The 19,746-nt window shown below is 45.1% G+C and overlaps 1 protein-coding gene across 1 annotated transcript in view; it reads right to left on the bottom strand.

Moving 5' to 3' along the window:
- The window catches only part of RASGEF1C (RasGEF domain family member 1C), a 76,238-nt gene extending 57,830 nt beyond the window's left edge, over positions 1-18,408 (bottom strand). Inside the window, 1 exon segment of the mRNA XM_047731582.1 lies at positions 18,366-18,408. Coding sequence (XP_047587538.1) covers positions 18,366-18,402 — 37 coding nt within the window. The 5' untranslated portion in view covers positions 18,403-18,408.
- Between the last annotated feature and the right edge of the window lie 1,338 nt (positions 18,409-19,746).

Raw genomic sequence — 19,746 nt, forward strand, 5'->3', positions numbered from 1 at the left:
ACCCCTGGTATATACACTCTCCTTGAGTGTGATCATGATTGATGGCACTTCTGTGATTTACGTTACACAGCAGAGGTGCTGGGAATTCTGCAGATTTAACTAGGCCTTTAATCAGTTGACTTTGAACAAATCAAGTTTATCCGTGGTGAGCCTGACCTAATCAGGTGAGCTCTTTAAAAGAAGGTGTTTTTACTACTGGGTATTTACCCTAAAGATATAAATGTAGTGATCCAAAGGGGCACGTGCACCCGAACGTTTATAGCAGCAACGTCCACAATAGCCAAACTATGGAAAGAGCCTAGATGTCCATCTGAGTATCCATCCTGTATCTGTTCTGAGGCTCTGCTCTCACTTGGGAGTCTGCTTGGGATTATCACTCTGCTCCTCCCCCACTCATTCTCTCTCTCTCTTAAATGGGTAAATAAAACTTGATAAATAAATAAATATCAAGGTGATTTAAATAAAATAATGTCAATGATCACATTAAATGTAAATGGTCTACATAACCTGATCAATAGCCAGAAAATTTCAGTTTGGATAGGACAGCAAGAAGCACATAGAGGCTGTCTACAAGAACCCCCCTTTAAATATAAAGACACAAATGGGTTAAAAGTAAAATGATGAGAAAAGGAAAGTTGGTATGTCTACATTATCATCAGACAAAACAGATTTCAGAGCAAAGAATATTATAACAGATAAAGAGTGTCATTCATAATGGCAACTGCAGTTGAGATTTTAACACCACTTACTCAATAATGGACAGAACAAGTAGACAGAAAATCAGGAAGAATATTTAACATTGCAACATTATCAAATAACCTAACCTGATTTAAACTTACAGAACCCTTCACATAGCAACAGCAGAACACACATGCATATTTAACAAGACAGACCATATTCCAGACCATAAAACAAATCTCAGTAAATTTAAAAGGAGTCAAGTCATAGGAAGTATGTTCTTTGGCCATAATGGAGTTAAATTAGATAGAATTAACAAACAAATTGAGACTTAAAAATATGCTTCTAAATAACTTGTTGGGGCCACAGAAAAATTAATAAAGGAATTAAAAATATTTTGATCTGAATGAAAAAGAAAACACAACCTGTCAAAATATGTGGGATGCAGCTAAAATGATACTTAGAGGAGTTACAGCAGTAAATTCTTATATTAGAAAAAAATAGATCTCAAATAATATACTCATATCAGTGACCTCAACCTCTACCTTAAGAAACTAGAACAAGAAGGGTAAATGAAACCCAAGTAAACAGAAGAAAGAAAATGATACTTTTTAGAGCACAAATCAATGTATATAACAGAAAAACAATAGAAAAAAACAATGAAGTAAAAAGCTAGTTTTCTGAGGAGATCAACAAATTTAATAAATATCTAGGCAGACTAATCAGGAAAAAAAGAGGGAATACACAAATTACCAATATCACAAATGGGAAAGGGATATTAATTCAAGTCCTAAAGATACCAAAAGAATAATAAGGAAATATCATGGACAATTTCATGCCAATCAGTTGACAATTTAGATGATATGGGAAATTTTCTTGAAAGATACAAACTATGTAATCCCAGGAATTAAGAAACAGATAACTGGAATAGCTCAATATCTATCAAAGAAATGGAAATTGTAGTTAAAACCTTCCCATCAAGAATAGGACAAGGATACCTGCTTTCATCACTATTATTCAACATTTTATTGGAAATTCTAGCCAAAGCAATTGGGCAAGAAGAAGAAATAAAGGTATTAATTAGTAAAACTATTCCTACTCACTGATGATATGACCTCATATAGACAAAATTCCAAAGAAACCATTAAAAAAACTACTAGAGCTAATAAACAAATTCAGTAAAGTGGCAGGGTACAAGATCAAAACACAAAAATCAGTTGTATTTCCATACACCAGCAATTAAAACACTGAAAATGAAATTAAGAAAACAGTACCATTTGCAATAGCATTCCAAAGAAGAAAATATCTGAGAATAAATTTAGCCAAGAAAGTAGAAGACTTATATCCTGTAAACTATAAAATATTATTGAAAAGAAATGAAAGAAAATGTGAATTAAAAAAAGACATTCCATGTTCATGGATTAGAAAACTTAAGATCCTAAGAATAATACTACTCAAAGCAATCTACATACACAATGCAATCTTTACCAAAATGCCAATGGCTTTAAAGAAAAAAAAAAAACCCAGAAATCCAAACCCATCCTAAAATTCATATGGAATTACAAGGGGTCCTGAAGAGACCAAAGAATCTCAAAATGAATAACAAAGTTGGACGACTCACATTCCCAATTTTAAAATTTACTGCAAAGCTACAGGATGAAGAAAAAGTGGAACTTCCATACATTACTAGTGTGAATATATAATGCTTCAACCACTTTGAAAAAGAATTTGGCAATTTCTTGTAAAGTTAAACATGAACTTACTATATTACTTAGCCATACCACTCCCAGATATTTACCCAAGAAAAATGAAAGCATATATCCCCACAAAGGCTTGCATATAAATGTTCATAGCAGCTTTATTTATAATAGTCCCAAAGCATAAACAACCCAAATGTCTATCCATAGGCGCAATGGGTACACATCTTAGTTTTTTATTGCTGTGTAACAAATATCACAAACTTAAATAAACATAAACTTACTATCTCTCAGTTTCTCTGGGTCAAGATTCTGGAATATTTTGGTTGAGTCCTCTGTTCAGGGACTCACCAGGCCAAAATCAGGGTGTCATAGGGGCTGTCATCTTATCTGAGCATTGGGATCCTCTTCCACCCTCAAGGAATTTGCACTTGTAGGACTGACACCCTCAGCTCTAAGATGTCACTTTCTGATCACCATGACAGTTTGCTTCTTCAAAGCCAAGAGAATAATCTTTCTCAGGCCACAAATCTGTCTGATTTCAGGAAGGACTCTGTTCCCCTTATAGGGTTCACCTGATTTGGTCAGACCCACCTAGAAGAATCTCCCTTTTCAGTAACTCAAAGTCAACTGACTAACCACCTCAAATCTCATCATATTCAAAGTTTCCCCCCCTACACTCAAGGGGTGGGGATTATCCAGTATATGTATACCTGGGGTGGAAATCCTGGGGACTATCTTAGAATGTTGCCCACCACAGAAACAAATTGTGGTATATCCATACAACAGGGATCTTGCTCAGCAAGGGGCAAAGCTTTCAATACACACAATAACATGGGCATATTTTGAAATAACTATGTTGGGCATCTGGGCAGCTCAGTCAATTAAGCATCTGCCTTCAGCTCAGGCCATGATCCCAGGGTCCTGGGATCCAGTCCGGGATCTGACTCTCTGCTCAGCATGGCACCTGCTTCTCCCTCTACCTCTGCCCCTCTCTCTCTGTCTTTCAAGAATAAATAAAAAAAATTTAAAATAAAAAAAATAACTAAGTCAAAGTGGCTGGATAGATACATTTCATATTTTGATTATGGTTATGGTTTCATGAGTGTTTACATATGTGACTCATGAGTGTTTATTGTATGTCAAATATTCAGATGTTTAAAAAATAAGTTTATAACCTCTGATATTTGATATAGCTCTCAGAAAACATTTAAGTATGTTTCTCTGCTTTTCAACTGTAATTTTTAAAAATTTTTAAATACAGGTCAGTTATTTCTGATGAAAACACTGAAACAGATTTGTGGTAAGCACAGAATGCTCATCTGATTTTGAAGACAGCATGAAAATGGATAGATCATGAAGAAGTTTCATATTGATTACTGGTTGGAATGATAACATTTTGGAGATACTGGGCTATATAAAATAGATTATTAATCTTAATTTTGCTTTTTTTTTTTTAAATGTGACCACAAGAAAATTAAAGATTACTCACAGGGCTCCACAATATTTCTACTGGGCCGTGCTGTTCTAGATCAGACTACCCACAAGTTCCACACTCCACAAGGAGACAAACAGCCAAATTCAGAATGAGGGCCACTCTGAGGGACCAATGTCCCCGTTTCTCTGGGAAACCAATGGATCGAAGGCCAAAACAAACAAACAAACAAAACCCAAAACAGAACAAAGGAAAGCAAGCAAGCAAACAACAAAGTGGAGAGGGGAGGAAAGGACTTTTCTAGAAGAAAGCTCAGTGTGTTGAGCTTGCTTCGATCCTGATTTGAGCAACCAAAGTGTGAAAAGATACCTTTGAAGTAATTGAGGCATCTGATTATGGACTGGCTGTTCAACAACATTAAGAAACTATTACCCATTTCAGATTAGATGTGTCAATGATATGATGCTTCTGTCAATACAAGCCGTCCGTATCAGAGTCCCAGCAGGGAAGTGACAGGGTTGGGGCACAGATGAGGAAGATGAGCCGTGAGCTTATAGCAGGGGAGCTGGGAGCTGGGGACATAGTGGTGGTTCGTTTGCCCTATTCTTTATACATTACTATTACTATTATTACTATAATTATTCTTTACATTGGCTCCCCACCCAACATCCAGTATGGAGCGCAGCACGGGGCTTGAACTCACAACCCCAAGATCAAGAGTCACAATGAGCCACCTAGGTGCCCCGCCCTATTCTCCATATGTTTAAGCGTTTGAAAATTTCTGTAAGAAAAAGTTAAAAAAAAAAAAAAGGAAAACAGAAAGTCTGTGACTTTCTCCCTGAAAGTCCCATGGGGGCACAGGTGCTGTGTGACTTTGGTCCGCCCTCTCTGACTGCCCGGGATAGGGGGTGAAGACGGCAGTGGGAGGGGACGCGGGCTTCCTCGTTAAGGCAAGTGGCAACAGCGCCCATCAGTTTATTACATGCACTGTGCATCTGTCAACGGCGCTGCTCCTGAAATCAGTTACAGCGCCATAACCTAATTTGTTCCCCCTCCTTATGCTCGCTGTTTGCAAAATATAAGGACTTTCTCCCCGGCAAACATTTCAGAACCGCAACATGCAGACACTTAAAGCCCTTTCATCATCCAAAGTGCTAATACAATTTGGCTGCGTTCATGCAGAAACATCTGTTTTCAATCCATGGGCCACTGGGGGCCTGCACTTCACGCCCAGGAGCAGCTGTCACCCGCTCTGCCATCTCAGGGTCTTTAACTGTTTCCATAATCCCCCTTGCACACATTCACACAAAACGCCGGGTGTGCAAGGTCTTATCCTGAAGGTGCTTGTCAGAACAGCCCTGGTGTCAGATCCACTGAGCTGTGACTGCCCCTTGTATGGTCTGGGCATGGCGCCCCTGGGGGACTCCACCACAGTTAAGCCTCAAAGGACTGGGGAGTTCAACCATTTTCCTGGGGATACATCACAAGTAGGTCTTGCCTCCCACCAGGGGCTCTGATGTGTGGTTAGCCTTCCCTGAAGATCAGAGCCAGCCACTTCCCCCAGGCACCTGCCCAGGGTGGGTCTGGGGCCTGCGTGTGACCAAGTCCAGAGCCCTGGCCCTCCCTCCCGGCCCCTCTGACTGCTTCTCTCGTGTTTGTGTCTGCTGGTTAAGAGAGTAAGAGGCCCAGAGCCCTCCCATATACCGGTCACCCCATGCTGCACTCCCAGCCTGTGGGCACTGTGGCTGTGAAAGTGGTCCAGTGCCTGTCCTCAAGCTGCTCAGAGCAAGATGCAGAGGGCACTGAGCTGCTGGGGTCTCTGATTGTGGGTGGAGGGGGTCTGGACCGTTGCTCCTTACTCCCTTCCTACCTGGCCACCCACATTCTGTCCAACTCCTGATTGACCTTCCCAAGCAGCTGGGGGGAGCATGGCCATTTCCAGGGAGCCTCCCTTGAGTTGACCACAGCTGCAGCTTTCCCTCACCCAAGTGTGAGCTCAGGGACACCCTGGGCCCCACACCAGGGCTTGCTACAAAGAGGTGCCCTGGTGACCCGTGGTTTGATGAACATAGTGGTCTTCCAAAGGGAAAGTGTGTCCCTTTCCCCTTGTGCAGACCAAAGAGTGTAGACCAACATGAAGGAATGTGGGAAGAAAATACAAGACCTGCTTTTTAACATTTTAGCATTCAGTGAAAGTGCTATCGTTATGTAATGTTTGCTACATGAAAAGGTTACCTGTAGAACATAAGTTATGAAGCATGATGACAAATTAGATGCCTGGAGCTCTCCATCCAATCAGGCAGTGAAAGAAACATTACCAATCCCTCCATTTCTTCCACCTGTGCCATCCCCCCTACTAACCCCACTTCTACCATTCCCTCTATCAGGAACTTCAAAAAATTCATTAAAAAGATTTTATCTAACTCATATAACTCAATAGTAAAAAAAATCAAACCCCCAAACAATCCAATTAAAATGGACTAATTATGATTAATTGTTAATGATTAATTATACTTCAACTTAAAAAAAAAAGGTTGAGGATCTGAATAGATGTTTTTTTTCCAAAAAAAATATATAGATGGCCAACAGGCACATGAAAAGATGTCAATGTCACCCATCATCAGGGAAATGCAAATCCAAACCACAATAAGATAGCACCTCACACCTGTCAAAATGACTAGTATCAAAAAGACAAGAAATGACAAGTGTTGGCAAGGATGTGGAGAGAAGGGAACACTTATCATCACTGTTGGTGGGAATGTAAATTGGTGCAGCCCTGTGAGAAACAGTATGGAGTTTCCTCAAGAAACTAAAAATAGACCCACCGTATGATCCAACAATTTCACTTTAAGTATTGATCCAAAGGAAACAAAAACACTAAGTTGAAAAGATATCTGCACCCCCATGTTCACTGTATCATTATTTATAATAGCCAAGATATGGAAACAGCCTAAGTGTCCACTGATGGATAAATGCATAAAGAAAATGTGGTATGCAGCTTACATCACCCTCAATGGTGAAAACCTGAGAGTTTTTCCCCTAAGGTCAGGAACAAGCAAGGATGTCCACTCTCACCACTGTTATTTAACATAGTACTGGGCAGCCCAGCCACAGCAATTAGACAAGAAAAAGAAATAGAAGGAAGGCATCCAAATTAGTGAGGAAGAAGAAAAATTCCACTATTTGCAGATGGCATGATATCGTAAAGAGAAAACCTAAAGACTCCACCAAAAACTACCAGAATTGATAAATGAATTCAGTAAGGTTGCAGGATAAAACCAATGTACAGAACTCTATTGCATTTCTATACAGTAATAATGAAGCAGCAGCAAGAGAAGTTAAGAAAATAATCTCATTTACAATTGCACCAAAAATAATAAGACACCTAGGAAAAAACTTAACCAAAGATGTGAAAGACCTGAAAAATATAAAACAGCGATGAAAGAAATTGAAGACAACACAAAGAAATGGAAAGACATTCCATGTTCATGGATTGGAAAAAGAAATGTTAAAATAGCTCTACTGCCCAAAGTGATCTACACTTTTAAATATTCCCATCCAAATACCAACAGCATTTTTCACAGAGCTAGAACAAATAATCCTAAAATCTGTATGGACTCATAAGAGACCCTAAATACCAAAGCAATCTTGAAAAAGAAAAACCAAATGGGAGGTATCACAATCCCAGACTTCAAGTAGTAATCAAAACAGTATGGTATGGGCACAAAAATAGACACATAGATCAATGGAACAGAATAGAAAGCCCAGAAATAAACCCATAATTCTTGGTCAATTATTCTCTGATGAATGAGAAAAGAGATACAAAAGGAAAAAGACATTCTCTTCAACAAATAGTGTTGGGGAATACTTGACAGCTACATGCAAAAGAAGGAAACTGGACCACTTTCTTATATCATACACAAAAATAAACTCAAAATGGATTAAGGACCTAAATGTGAAACCTGAAACCATAAAAATTCCAGAAGAGACCACAGGCAGAAACCTCTTTGACATTGGCCAAAGCAATTTCTTTCTAGAGAGATCTCTTGAGGCAACAGAAACAAAAGCAAAAATAATCCATTGGGACTCCATCAAAATAAAAAAACTTCTGCACAGCAAAGAAAACAATCAACAAAACTAAAAGGGAACCTACTGAATTAGAGAAGATATTTGCAAATGACACATGTGATAAAGGGTTAGTATCCAAAATATATAAAGAACTGATACAACTCAACACCCCCAAACAATCTAATTAAAAGTGGGCAGAAGACAAGAGCAGACATTTCTCTAAAAAAGACATCCAGATGGCCAACGGACACAAGAAAAGATGTTCAACATCACTCATCATCAGGGAAACGCAAATCACCATGAGATATCATCTCACACCTGTCAGAACGGCTAACCTCAAAAAGATAAGAACCACCAAGTGTTGGTGGTTCTACATATGTAGACAATGGTCTATATATGGTCTATAGATGTAGACAACGGAGTATTACTCGGCCATAAACATGACAAAATCTTGCCATTTGCAACATGGCTGGATCTAGAGAGTATTATGCTAAATGAATGAAATAAGCCAGCGAGAGAACACCTCTCTCTTATATGGGGAATTTGAGAAAACCAAACTCATAGATCCAGAGCATAGGTAGATGACAACCATAGGGGAGGTGGGGGTGGGCGAAACGGGGGAAGGGGGCCGAAAGGTAGAGACTTCCATTTATAACCTGGGGAGTGTCATGTACAGCATGGTAACTAGTCCATGTCACTGTACTATAGATTTGGACATGATTAAGAGAGTAGATCTTAAAGAAAAAAAAAATGATCTCAGAAGTAGATATCCCTAAGCAATCTGTTGTAGAGCTTGCTTGCCTCTAAGTTTTATAAAAATGGTATCATTCTGTCTATGGTCTATGGTATTCTAGGACTCGATTTTTCCACTTGACATGGGATTTCTAAGATGACATTTACCCGATGTTTCTAGGTGTCTGCTCTCCGATCATTGGTTACAATGAGTGTCCACGATTTCTTCTTCCATTTTCCTGCCACTGGAACTTGGTGGGTTCTGGTTGTCGCTCCTAAGAGCAGGGCTCAAGGAGCACATGGACACACGATTCTCTGCATGCACAAATTTGTACTCCCACACCTAGATTCGAAGGGTTTCTACGATCCACGTTTCCAGCATGCTTCTTAACGTGCATACTAACTTTTTAATTGAATGAGCATATATTGGTATTTCTTCCTTAAATATTTGATAGAATGCACTAGGCAAGCCACCTGGGCCTGACGGTTTCTTCCTGGGAAGGCTTTTTAATGATAAATTAAATTCCTTTAACAGAAACCACTGTGCTCAGATTTTCTATTTCTCCTTGTGTCCATTTTGGGAAGTTCTGTCTTTCAAGGCATGTGTCCCTTTTATCAAAGGTATGGGTATTGAAGTTCTCCACAAAAACCCCTTATTATCCCTTTAACATCTATAGGGTTTTGGTAACTGGTGTCTTCTCCTAGTCATTCTTTCTACAAGTTTATCAATTTTATTAATTCTTTCCAAGGTTTTTTTTCTTTATTGTTTTCTGTTTTACTTATTTTCCACTTCTTGTGAGATAATGTTTATCTCATTTCTCGTGAGATAATGTTTATAAATAAAGAGGCAATAAGTGCTCAGACAGGCAGGCCCTCCTGGTTGCTTAGCACATGTCCGTCCAGTGGTCAGCTGAATGGGCAGAGGGGTGGTTGAGCAGAGAGTCAGGCCCCATAAAGACAGAAGGAGCAGGCAGGTCACACTGCCTAAAGACAGTCCTAACCGTAAACATCTCAGACCATGAACAGCATCGACCAAGCTTGAAGCCCATCTGGGCTGGGTGATGCTGTGAGGTCCCCTTATGTCCATGAGCCTCTGTTTTCTCCTCTGGAAAGGAGACGGAAGTTTCTGGAAGAAGTTCCTGAGGCCGCACGTCCATACTCGCTGGCCCTGCGTGCAAGCGGTTCAACAATCAGAGAGCAGTGTTTGTTTTATTATTATTATTATTCGGCCAAACTCTGTTGCTTTCGGATGCTCTTTGGATTTAAAACAAACAAATGAACCCTTTGCTGCCCAGATAAATCAAGGAAATCTTTACGCTGCAGGAGCAATATTTTGCTGATTTTGAGAGGCTCGCTCCCGCCTTTGGGGAGATCTGGTGCATGTAAAGCAGGGATTCACCAATTACGATGGCCCCTGGGGCAGGACAGAAAGGCAATGCTGTGGTAGCTTTCTTTAGAACTAATACAACTGAGGCAGCCCCTGCCCCCAGTCCTGGGCCTTTCACAGAAGAGTCCTACGTAGGACTCTTCCTGGCTGAGTTTACGTGGCTTGGTGGTGTAGGGCGTCCTCGGTGGTGGTGGCCTGGGTAGTAAGGCCTTAAGGAAGTCATGGAAGCTGACGTGGCCTACATGAGAAGGCTCCCTTTTGTAGGCCCGAGTCCAGGAAGCTCTGCTGGGCAAGGGAGGGCCAGGCCTCCCTTGCTATGGCTACTGAAAGTGAGGGGTGTATGCTGGGTCCCCAAGAAGGGAAGGAAACGCACACAGAGTGGTTGCCTACTCTGTAGCCGACACTGGCATTATGGCCCCCATTTAGTGTCTGGAACCCAGAGGGATCCCCCAGTGAGGAAGCATGGGGTTCGACCCCTGGCCTTCTGCTACCTCTGGTTCCTTGAGGAATCTTTGGAGGGCTCTGCATGGAAGGGGGATGGTGGGCATGTTTGCTGAAAGAAGCAGCCCCCTGAGAGCAAGCCCGGTGCACAGGCCAGGCACCCCCTGGGAGAGCTCAGTGACAGGGACAGGAAGGGGACCAGGAGGGATGATTGGAGGGTGGGAGGGGAAACTGAAACAGGACACCCCAGGAAAATCTGCAGCCCCTGGGCCTGGCCTCTCCTACCTGCGGCCCCTCTCCACACCACAGCTGGCAGCTGCTCAGCCCCCAGGAGGGCACAGGATGGACCTGGTGGAAGGCGGACTTCTCTTCCTAGATATGCATCTCTGTCTGTAATTTGAAAACAACTTCAATCCAAAACACTGAACCTAAATCGAGTTTTGAGGAACGAGTCCAACAAATCCAGATTATGGGAGAAAACTGATGTGAAGCCTTCAGACCCGCGTCAGGAAAGACAAACAACATGGGGGGAGACAGTGGTGGGTGGAAAGACTCTCGTAAACACGACAAACACGGGGGACACCTGGTCACCGACTGGATCCCAGATGCAAAGATAAGACCCCGAAGGTCATTCCTGGTGACAGCTGACTATGGGCTGTATATGAGGAAGGTTCCTGTGTTAAGGTCGCTTCTTGGGCATGACCCCTGAACTGAGGTTCTGGAGAAGATCCTTGTTCGAAGGAGATGCTGCTCTTCTTGCTCTTACAAGGTTTGGCAGGTGTGGGGAGCTCTGAGATAAAGCAGCGCTACCGGGTGTTAATGAGGGATGGAGCTAGGTGGGGGGTATACCATTCTGTGTGAAGCCTTCGGGGTAAAAAGCTTGGGGACATCTCAGGTCCTTGTAGATAACTGCAGATCGACCAGGAGAGCAGACAAAACCAGCCATACTCGGCGGAGAGCTCAAAAGAGACAGAAAGTGTGCGGGACCAGAGCTGGCTGTCTTGGAAACACCCTGCTTCTAGAGGACGTGGCTCAGAGGTAGAGGCCCTTAGAGGACTGGTGGCAAATGGATAGGAGGGAAGTAGCATGGGGGAATTCAAGGGCCTACAGAAGCAAAAGTGAATGGTAAATTCCGCAGACAGCTAACCATCCTACCTCCCATCCCACTCCAAATAAGGGTGGTGCAGTTCCTGAAACCAACACAAGAGGGCGCTCCTGAACCAAGAAACCTGGTGTTCCTCAACTCCCCAATGCCAGCCTACATTTTTCTATTATTAGCAGTCCCTGCAAACATAAAGACATTTCTAAGTTAACAAAAGGTAACAGACAGTATCCATACAAAAGAAATATAAGGAGCTGACAATCATTCTCCCCACAAACCACCTTACAGGGGAACAATGTAACACAGCATCAAGCATCAGCATCTTAAGATTTAAGCAACCGTAAGAAGCATCCTGAGATGTGACAAAACACCTTAAGTATAAATTTGAGAACTCAAAACAGAGATGAACACACACAGAGAACAAAAGGTAAACATGAAACACAACATCATCTCAGAAATGAAGACTAAACCAGACGCTCTCTTAGGGAGACTAGATTTGGCTGGGATTTTAATAAATTTTAATAGACTTTAATAAACCTCATTGAGGAGAGGGATGAAAACAACCACAAAACCAGAATGAAATAAAGATAAAAGTAAGGAGCATAAGGAATAACACGGAAGACACTGGAAGATGGAGAGAAGTGAGTTGGGGGAAATCGGAGGGGGAGACGAACTATGAAAGACTGTGGACTCTGAGAAACAAACTGAGGGTTTTGGGGGGGGGGGTCGGGTTGGGTGATCCTGGTGGTGGGTATTAAGGAGGACACATTGTGCATGGAGCACTGGATGTGGTGCATAAGCAATGAATTCTGGAACACTGAAATAAAATAAAATAAAATTTTAAAAAAGAAGTTAAGAGGATTATATAGAAAGTGATAGGTATAGAAGATGGGCAAAAAAGATCTAGCATACAGACATAACATTGGAAGAAAAACAACATAATTAACACTATAATCATTTTCTTAGAAAACTTTCTGGAAATAAAAAAGAAGACTTAATTTGCATATTCGACTACTCCCCTGAAGGCACCACAGAATTGGTTCTGAATGGGCAACTCCAAGATATTTCTTCATGAAATGATTAAAATTAAAAAAATCCTTTGGGGCTCCAGGAGAAATGATGAAGTCACTTATAAAAGGAAGAAGAGTGTTTATATCAGATTTCTTGACAATAACAAATAAGCAACACAATCCAGAGCAACACTGTAACAAATTCAAGGAAAGCAAATGTGGGCCGGGATTTTATAACCAGCCAAACTATCCTTCAGCTACCAAGGGTACAGAAAGCCATTTCAATAGGAGAGAAACCAAGGAATATTGTACTGGTGAGTCCTTCTGGAAGAAGCCATCAGAAGTGATGCTATATCAGACTGAGGAATGACTAGGAAGACCATAGCGAAAATAAACATTAGCAAGTCAAATCCAACACCACTGTGCTGGACAGACTCTCAAGGGTCCACTCTCCCTATCTCCTGGCATTCATGCCCTCGAGTGTGGATAGAACCTTTCCTCTAACCAACAGAATATCACATAGACAAGGGGATGTCAATTCTGTGATTCTGTTATGTAAGACTCTGTCTTGCTAGATTTACTCTAAAGACTCTCTTTACTGGCCTGACGGCAGAAGAGGCCATGTTGAGGAAGCCCACGGGTGGGTCTAGTGGGTGGTCCCTAGTAACTGAGGGTGGCTTCCAGAAACCAAGGACAGATTCCAGCCAACCACCAGCAAAACACTTAAACTCTCATTCAGGCCACTGGAAAGAAGTGAATGCTTCTGGCAACCACATGAATAGAAAAGCAGATCCATTCCTTGTTGAGCCTCTAGATGAGGACCCAGTCTTAGCCAACACCAGCAAGAAGCCAGCAAAGCCATGCCAGGACTCCAGATCCACAGAAATGATGAGAAAATGGATGTGTGCCGTTTTAGCTACTGAGTTTATGGTAACTTATTACACAGCAAAGAGATGGCTCACATCACCATATTAAAACCTCATATATCATCCCCAAGTGAATTCCATTTCAGGAAGGCAAGGATGGCTTAATGTTCATAATTAACAAATTGTGTGTCTTATTGTTTGCCTTATCCTCTCATCCTGTACCTGAAATTAGGAAATCCATTAATATGACTCATCTTCTTGTACTCACTTTGACCTCACATGCACTGAAGCTGGAAAGATAAAGAGATCACCATGGCTCCTGTATAAGAAGGACATGGAAATTTGTGAAGGATTCCTTATTTTATTTTTGAAGCAGTCCATATTTTAAAAATATATATGATTCATCTTATTCATAGTGTTAGGAGAAATATTATATAATTATCTCTGTATATGTCTTCAATGAAAATCAATATTCATTCCTGATTTTAAGAAGCCACCCAATAAAATAGGAATTAAGGTATACTCCCACATATGTATACATCTATCTCCCCATCCCCTATCCTAAAGTTAGCATCTCTCCTAATGGGGGAAGACCAGAAGCCTTTTTACTAAGCTCTCGAAGAGGAAAGGAGGCTCCTTTATAGTCAATATTCAATATGGAATTTGAGGTATTTAGCTAATTTAATTAGAGAAAACAAGTAGATGCACAAAAATCAATAAAGAAGAAGCAAAACTATTTCAATTTTCAGATGGCAGTATACCTAAACTCTCTAAAAGAATTGATGAAACTAACAACAAATGGGGTAGAGAGGCACAAAACAACACACAAACAATGACCCATTCAAGATACGATGGAAGAAAAAAATTTATAATAGCAACAAACAGAGGCACCTGGGTGACTCAGTTGGTTAAAGGGCTGCCTTCGGCTCAGGTCATGATCCCAGGGTCCTGGGATCAAACCGTACATCGGGCTCTCCGCTCAGTGGCTAGTCTGCCTCTCCCTCTGCCTCTGTGATCCCTCTCCCTCTGTGACTGCTTCCACTCTCTCTAAAATAAATAAAATCTAAAAAAAAAAAAAGCAACAAACAAAGCCAAGCACCCATGAATAAACTTAACAACAACAACAACAACAACAACAACAAAAATGGGAGGGAAACTCCAAAATGCTCCCAGAGGTGGTCTTGAACAAATTAAAGACTGAGTCATCTTGAACACACATCCCTTGGTCTCGGATAAGATGGCTCAACTTGATAACGGTGTCGATTACCCAGAAGAGCATCTGTAAATGTGATTTGGTCCCAATAAAAATGAGCGTACGCACGCAGGCATAGCTAAAATACCTGGACACAAAGGCAGAGAGGGGGGACCACTAGCCTTATCAGATACTCCAACACAGTAATGGGAGTTGAGTTCAATCTCTCCCTCCTATTGCAATAATTGTGGATAAACCCTCCCTCGCTGTGCACATACAATAATTGTGGATAAACCCTCCCTCGCTGTGCACATACACGCAATGGCACCTTTGTAATTTCCCCCGTGGGGAACCAGCATATGAAGGCATAGAGCTCGTGAGACAGACCTGAAAGCCCAGACACAGGTCCAGTGCATTTTGGGGTTTATTATATGATACAGGTGCATTTCAGATCACTGGGAAAAAGATGACCTCTTCAATACATAGTGTTGGGACAGAAAGCGAGACATTTGGGAAAAAATTCAACTGGACCCATAAACCAAGTACAAAACCAAACTAGCACTGGAAAACACAGGTAGATTTTATAAAATTCGCTGTAAGAACAGCCTAACTAGGATTCAAAATCTAGATGCAATAAAAGATTAAATCAAACATGTTAAAAATAGAAAGCTTTTAATGGCAAAAACCCATCATAAACAAAATTTTAAAAATCTGGGAGAAACATATGCAATGATAATAAAGATAAAACATGAATTTCCCTAATATGTATTTAAACAAACTTTTAAATCTAGGGCGGGGGCAGGGGGAGAGAGAAAAATCCAATAGGGAGCACGCAAAACGGACAGGACAGAAAAATCAGTCAAATGACTCAAATACATATACACAGATGTCTAGTGGCACTTGTAATAGAAATGTAAATTAAAATGCACTGAAATCCTATTTCCCAGGACCCTGAGAGCCGCCAGGTTGCAGAGGAAACACACAGTACCATGGGTTGCTGGAAGGGAAGGGGAATTGGGGAGTAGCTAACAAATAGATACATAGTAACTCCTACTTCTAGGAACTGAAAATACACCTCCACCAATGCCAACAACGCACGTGCAAGGCTATCCTTCCCCCTATTGTTTGGAATAACAAAAGCCTGGAAAAAGGCCAATGTCCATCTGTAGAGCCCAAGCTGAGTTAAGTGCGATGTAGCCGCTCTGCGGAGTAGTAGGTAACTGTACAAAAGAATGAGGAGAGGCTCTATGGACAGGGAAGGAGGTATTTTAATCACAAAAGGCAAAGAGTATGTAAATGTTTTACACACTCAAAAAATAAAATTATAGGGGCGCCTGGGTGGCTTAGTTGTTAAGCGTCTGCCTTCCGCTCAGGTCATGATCCTAGGATCCTGGGACCCAGCCCTGCATCTGGCTCAGCCCTGCTTCTCCCTCTCCCACTGCCCCTGCTTCTGTTCCCTCTCTCACTGTGTCTCTTTCTGTGAAATAAATAAGTAAAATCTTAAAAAACAAACAAACAAACAACAAAACTCCGTGGGATGTATTCTAAGACGATGCAAATGATTACACATATTGACTTCTGGGGAGAACCAGGTTCTTAGTGTGGGAGGAAGACAAAAATACTAATTTTTAGTTTAAAAAAAAGATTTCTTGCCTTGGTGCATTGAGAAGGCCTAAAGACAATGACATCAAGGTGAGCACATCAAACTTGTTTCTAAAACCCACCCGCCCCCCCACTAAAAGGCATGAAGGCTTCTTGGAGAAGAGGCTGACTCTAGATCTGGGTCAAAATACAAGTGAGAGCTGGAACATTGCTCGAAGACTTATGGGGACATGTCAAAAGGGCACGGAGAGCAGCCTGCACACCCAGTCCAAACACCCAGCAGCGTCCCATCTCATCTGGGCAGACTCTGGGCAGGCACCCCTCCCCCGCTGGACACAGGGAGGCCGGTGGAGAGCAGCAGGGACCTACTCAGGAGTGGGGCAGTGAGTGCTGGAACCCAAAGCAGGCTCTTTTGTCCACCAGAGCAGATCACCCCACCACTCCTATAACATTCCACCCTCTTCACGCCTCCTGGCCCTGTGAGGAGGGAGTTAGCAGGTGGCTGCAGCCCCACAAGGATGGGGATGACTCTACATCAGGTAGATTGGCTCTTCCTTGAAGATCCCGGATGGACACCAGCAGCCTCCTCCGTGCGCCCTGAGTCCTCTCTACTCATCCCCGGGGAATCCTTCCCATTTGCAAACTCTGAGCACACCGCACCCAGAGGAAAATCCAGACTTCACGGCACTCCTAACTGGCTCTGTTCAGCTCCTCCCACCTACATCTGCATCTGCCTCAGGGGCCTCACATCTGCTGTTCCCTCAAACCTTTCCGGTGGGCTCTGCCCTTGGAAGTGAATCCCAGACAGTGGTCCTCCCTGACCCTCCCTGACCAGGCTAAGGCTAGACCCCCCACCCCAGTCTCTCTCTGCCCCAAACACCCTGTTTTTTTTTTCTTCCTAGTGGGCATCCTCTGCCAGGACCTAGATTTTTCCTTTGATTACTGTTCAGCTTCCCTAAGCACTTCCTGGAGCTGGGAGCAGATGGCACATGGCTGGGGCTCAGTGAATGTTCTGGGTGGGTGAGTGGACAACCTCCAGCCTCATCTGGGCACCTGGCACAATGGATTGTAGAGCCAGTCCTACCACAGCTGGAAACCCAGCTTTGTCACCTCCTAGTCCTGTGACCTTGAATAAGTCCTGTCGCCTCCCTAAGCCTCAGTTACTTCCACTGAAATAAGGAGACAGAGCTCCTGCCCACAGGTAAATCTTTCCAGGGCACTTCTGTGGGTACTGAGACTTGGCAGAACACTTTCCTGCGGGGACCTAGGAGGCAGGAGGGAAGGGACTGGGGTGAGCCCCTCCACCTCCCCAAGCTGCCATGTCTGCCCTTTCCATACTGCTCTCAGCCCCCACCTCGGCGCACAGCGTGGGGCAAGGTTGGGAGCCCCCCTCACCACCTCATCACCTCCCCTCCAGGCCTGCCCCATAGACAGGAGTGGACTAGGGTTCCCCTGACCCTGTCTGCAGCCACCGCCTGAGGCACACACTCGGTTCCCCAAGCTGACGCCACTGTTCCCTGCAGACTCTCTGATGGGGACACTGATTGTTTCCTCAATCCCATCCCAGCTTCAGAGACAACATCCTCTTCTCTGCCCCTCTTCACAAGCACCCGGCAAGCCAGCTGTGCCCATTTCATAGACCCGGAAACTAAGGTCCGGCGCGGGGCGGAGGCCCTGGGTCCAGGCTGGCTTTTCCTACCGCTCAAGTGGCTGCAGAAGCTGGCTGCTCCTCCCGAGTGGAGTGGCGGCGGGCGCGCAGCAGAGCCTGTCTCTGGCCCCGGCGGCCAGGAGAGGTGTGCCCTCCGCGGGTGGCCTTCCGCTACCTCCCGGGCGCACGCACCCGCAGTCCCCTCCAGCGGTCCCCCACGGCCGCCGTGCCGGCCCCACTCTCCCGCGCGCCGCGTCTCCCGGGCCCGCCAGCCGGCCGGCCACGCGCACTGTCCCCCGCGCGCGCACCTGTGCCCCGGGTCAGGCCCGCGCGTCCCCGCGCAGCGGCTCGGACGCCCGCCGTACCCCCCCAACCCCCGGTTCACCGTCCCGCACCTCCCGCCCCGGCACCCGCGCCCCGCCGCCGCCCGCAGCCCCTCCCCGGCGCCCGCAGCCCCGCGCCCTTGCCCGCAGCGCCCACGTTCCGCTCGGCCGCGCCCCCACTCACCGGCTCCCGGCGCACCCGGACCCCGGGCCCGGCCCATGGGCAGCGCCCGCCGCGCCCACCGCCAGCCGCGGCGCCTTGGACCCGGGGCGCTGCCCGCCTCCCGCTGTCCGCGCGGTCCCGGGCGCACCCGCCGTGCGCTGGCCGCCGGCCCCGGAGCAGCGCGGCGCGGGGCCCCCTGGCGGCCGCTCGGAGGAGCGCGGGGCGCGCGGGCCGCGGGGTGGGGCTGCGGGCGCCCTGGCCGCACGGCGCCCTGGCCGATCCTCTCTGGGCCTCCTGCTCCGCGGGCGACCCTGTCCACGAGCCTCTCCTCCCCTCCAGACCTCAGGGTCAAGGCCGAGCAGGGCCCTCCGCTTCGGCTCATCTCCCACCCCTGTGGCCGGGGCCGCTATGAGCTGCTGCCCGGAGTGGGGACCTCGAACTGCTCTCTCACCTGGCAAACCCCTAAGACCCCGGTTCTCCCCTTTCCTCAGTGTGGGACCCGGTCGCGCCTCTGGCCTCTCCTCCTGCGATGGCCACTCAGCTGGGGTTTGTCTGTGTCCCTGGGCACACAGGGGGCATCAAGGGGGTGGGGAAGGCTGCGCATACCTCCCCCACCCTGACTGCCTTCCGTGGGGGGAGGGATGGCAGCCCCAGGAACTGGCCCACAGGGAGGGTGGGTCACCCCCTGAGGGCGCTGGGCGCTACAAGGACAATGCTGTGCTCTTTCTCTTTTAGAATGGCGGAGGGAGCCGGAACAGGATCCCGTGCCCTTTCTCAACTGGCTCTACCTGGACTTTTAAAATTTCCTGGTTTATCCCAGCGTGGAGGTCAGGGCATGAGTCCTCTGCTTCAGTCAGAATCTGACCAGTGAGATGTGGCAGGAAACGCAACCCAAACAGCATATGCCAAAATCAATCACTCATTGACTCATGAAGCATTTAATTAAATAAATAAATAAAAATTAAAAAGCCAAGGCATTCTGCCTTCAGGAATAGCTAGATCCAGGTGCTGAAACAATATAAATGGGAATCCACCTCCCGCATCTCCCAGACCCGCTGTGGCAGAATGGCCCCCAGCAGCCTTGGGTTGACACCCTCAGAAAGGGCACACCTGCGCATAGCTCTGGCCAGACCCCAGAGCTGCCACCCACAGGCTCAGAGGAGCCTGACTCAGGTCATTTCCACAGACCTGGACAGTGAGGATTACAGGCCTGGGGGTTGCCTCCCCAGAGCTCGGATAAAGTTACCTCTTTGTCATCGCTGAGGATGGATAGAGTAGGGCTCTGCTCCAAGCATGCCCTGAGGGCTGTTTCCAGAATACTGGACAGGTGAAAACAACAGAGTCCAGCCTGTGGCTTGCATAGTGGGAGAAACTGAGGCCTGGGGGAGCAGGTGTCTGTCTG

This window comes from Lutra lutra, chromosome 5 (assembly GCF_902655055.1).
Source record: "Lutra lutra chromosome 5, mLutLut1.2, whole genome shotgun sequence".
Taxonomy (NCBI): Eukaryota; Metazoa; Chordata; class Mammalia; order Carnivora; family Mustelidae; genus Lutra; species Lutra lutra.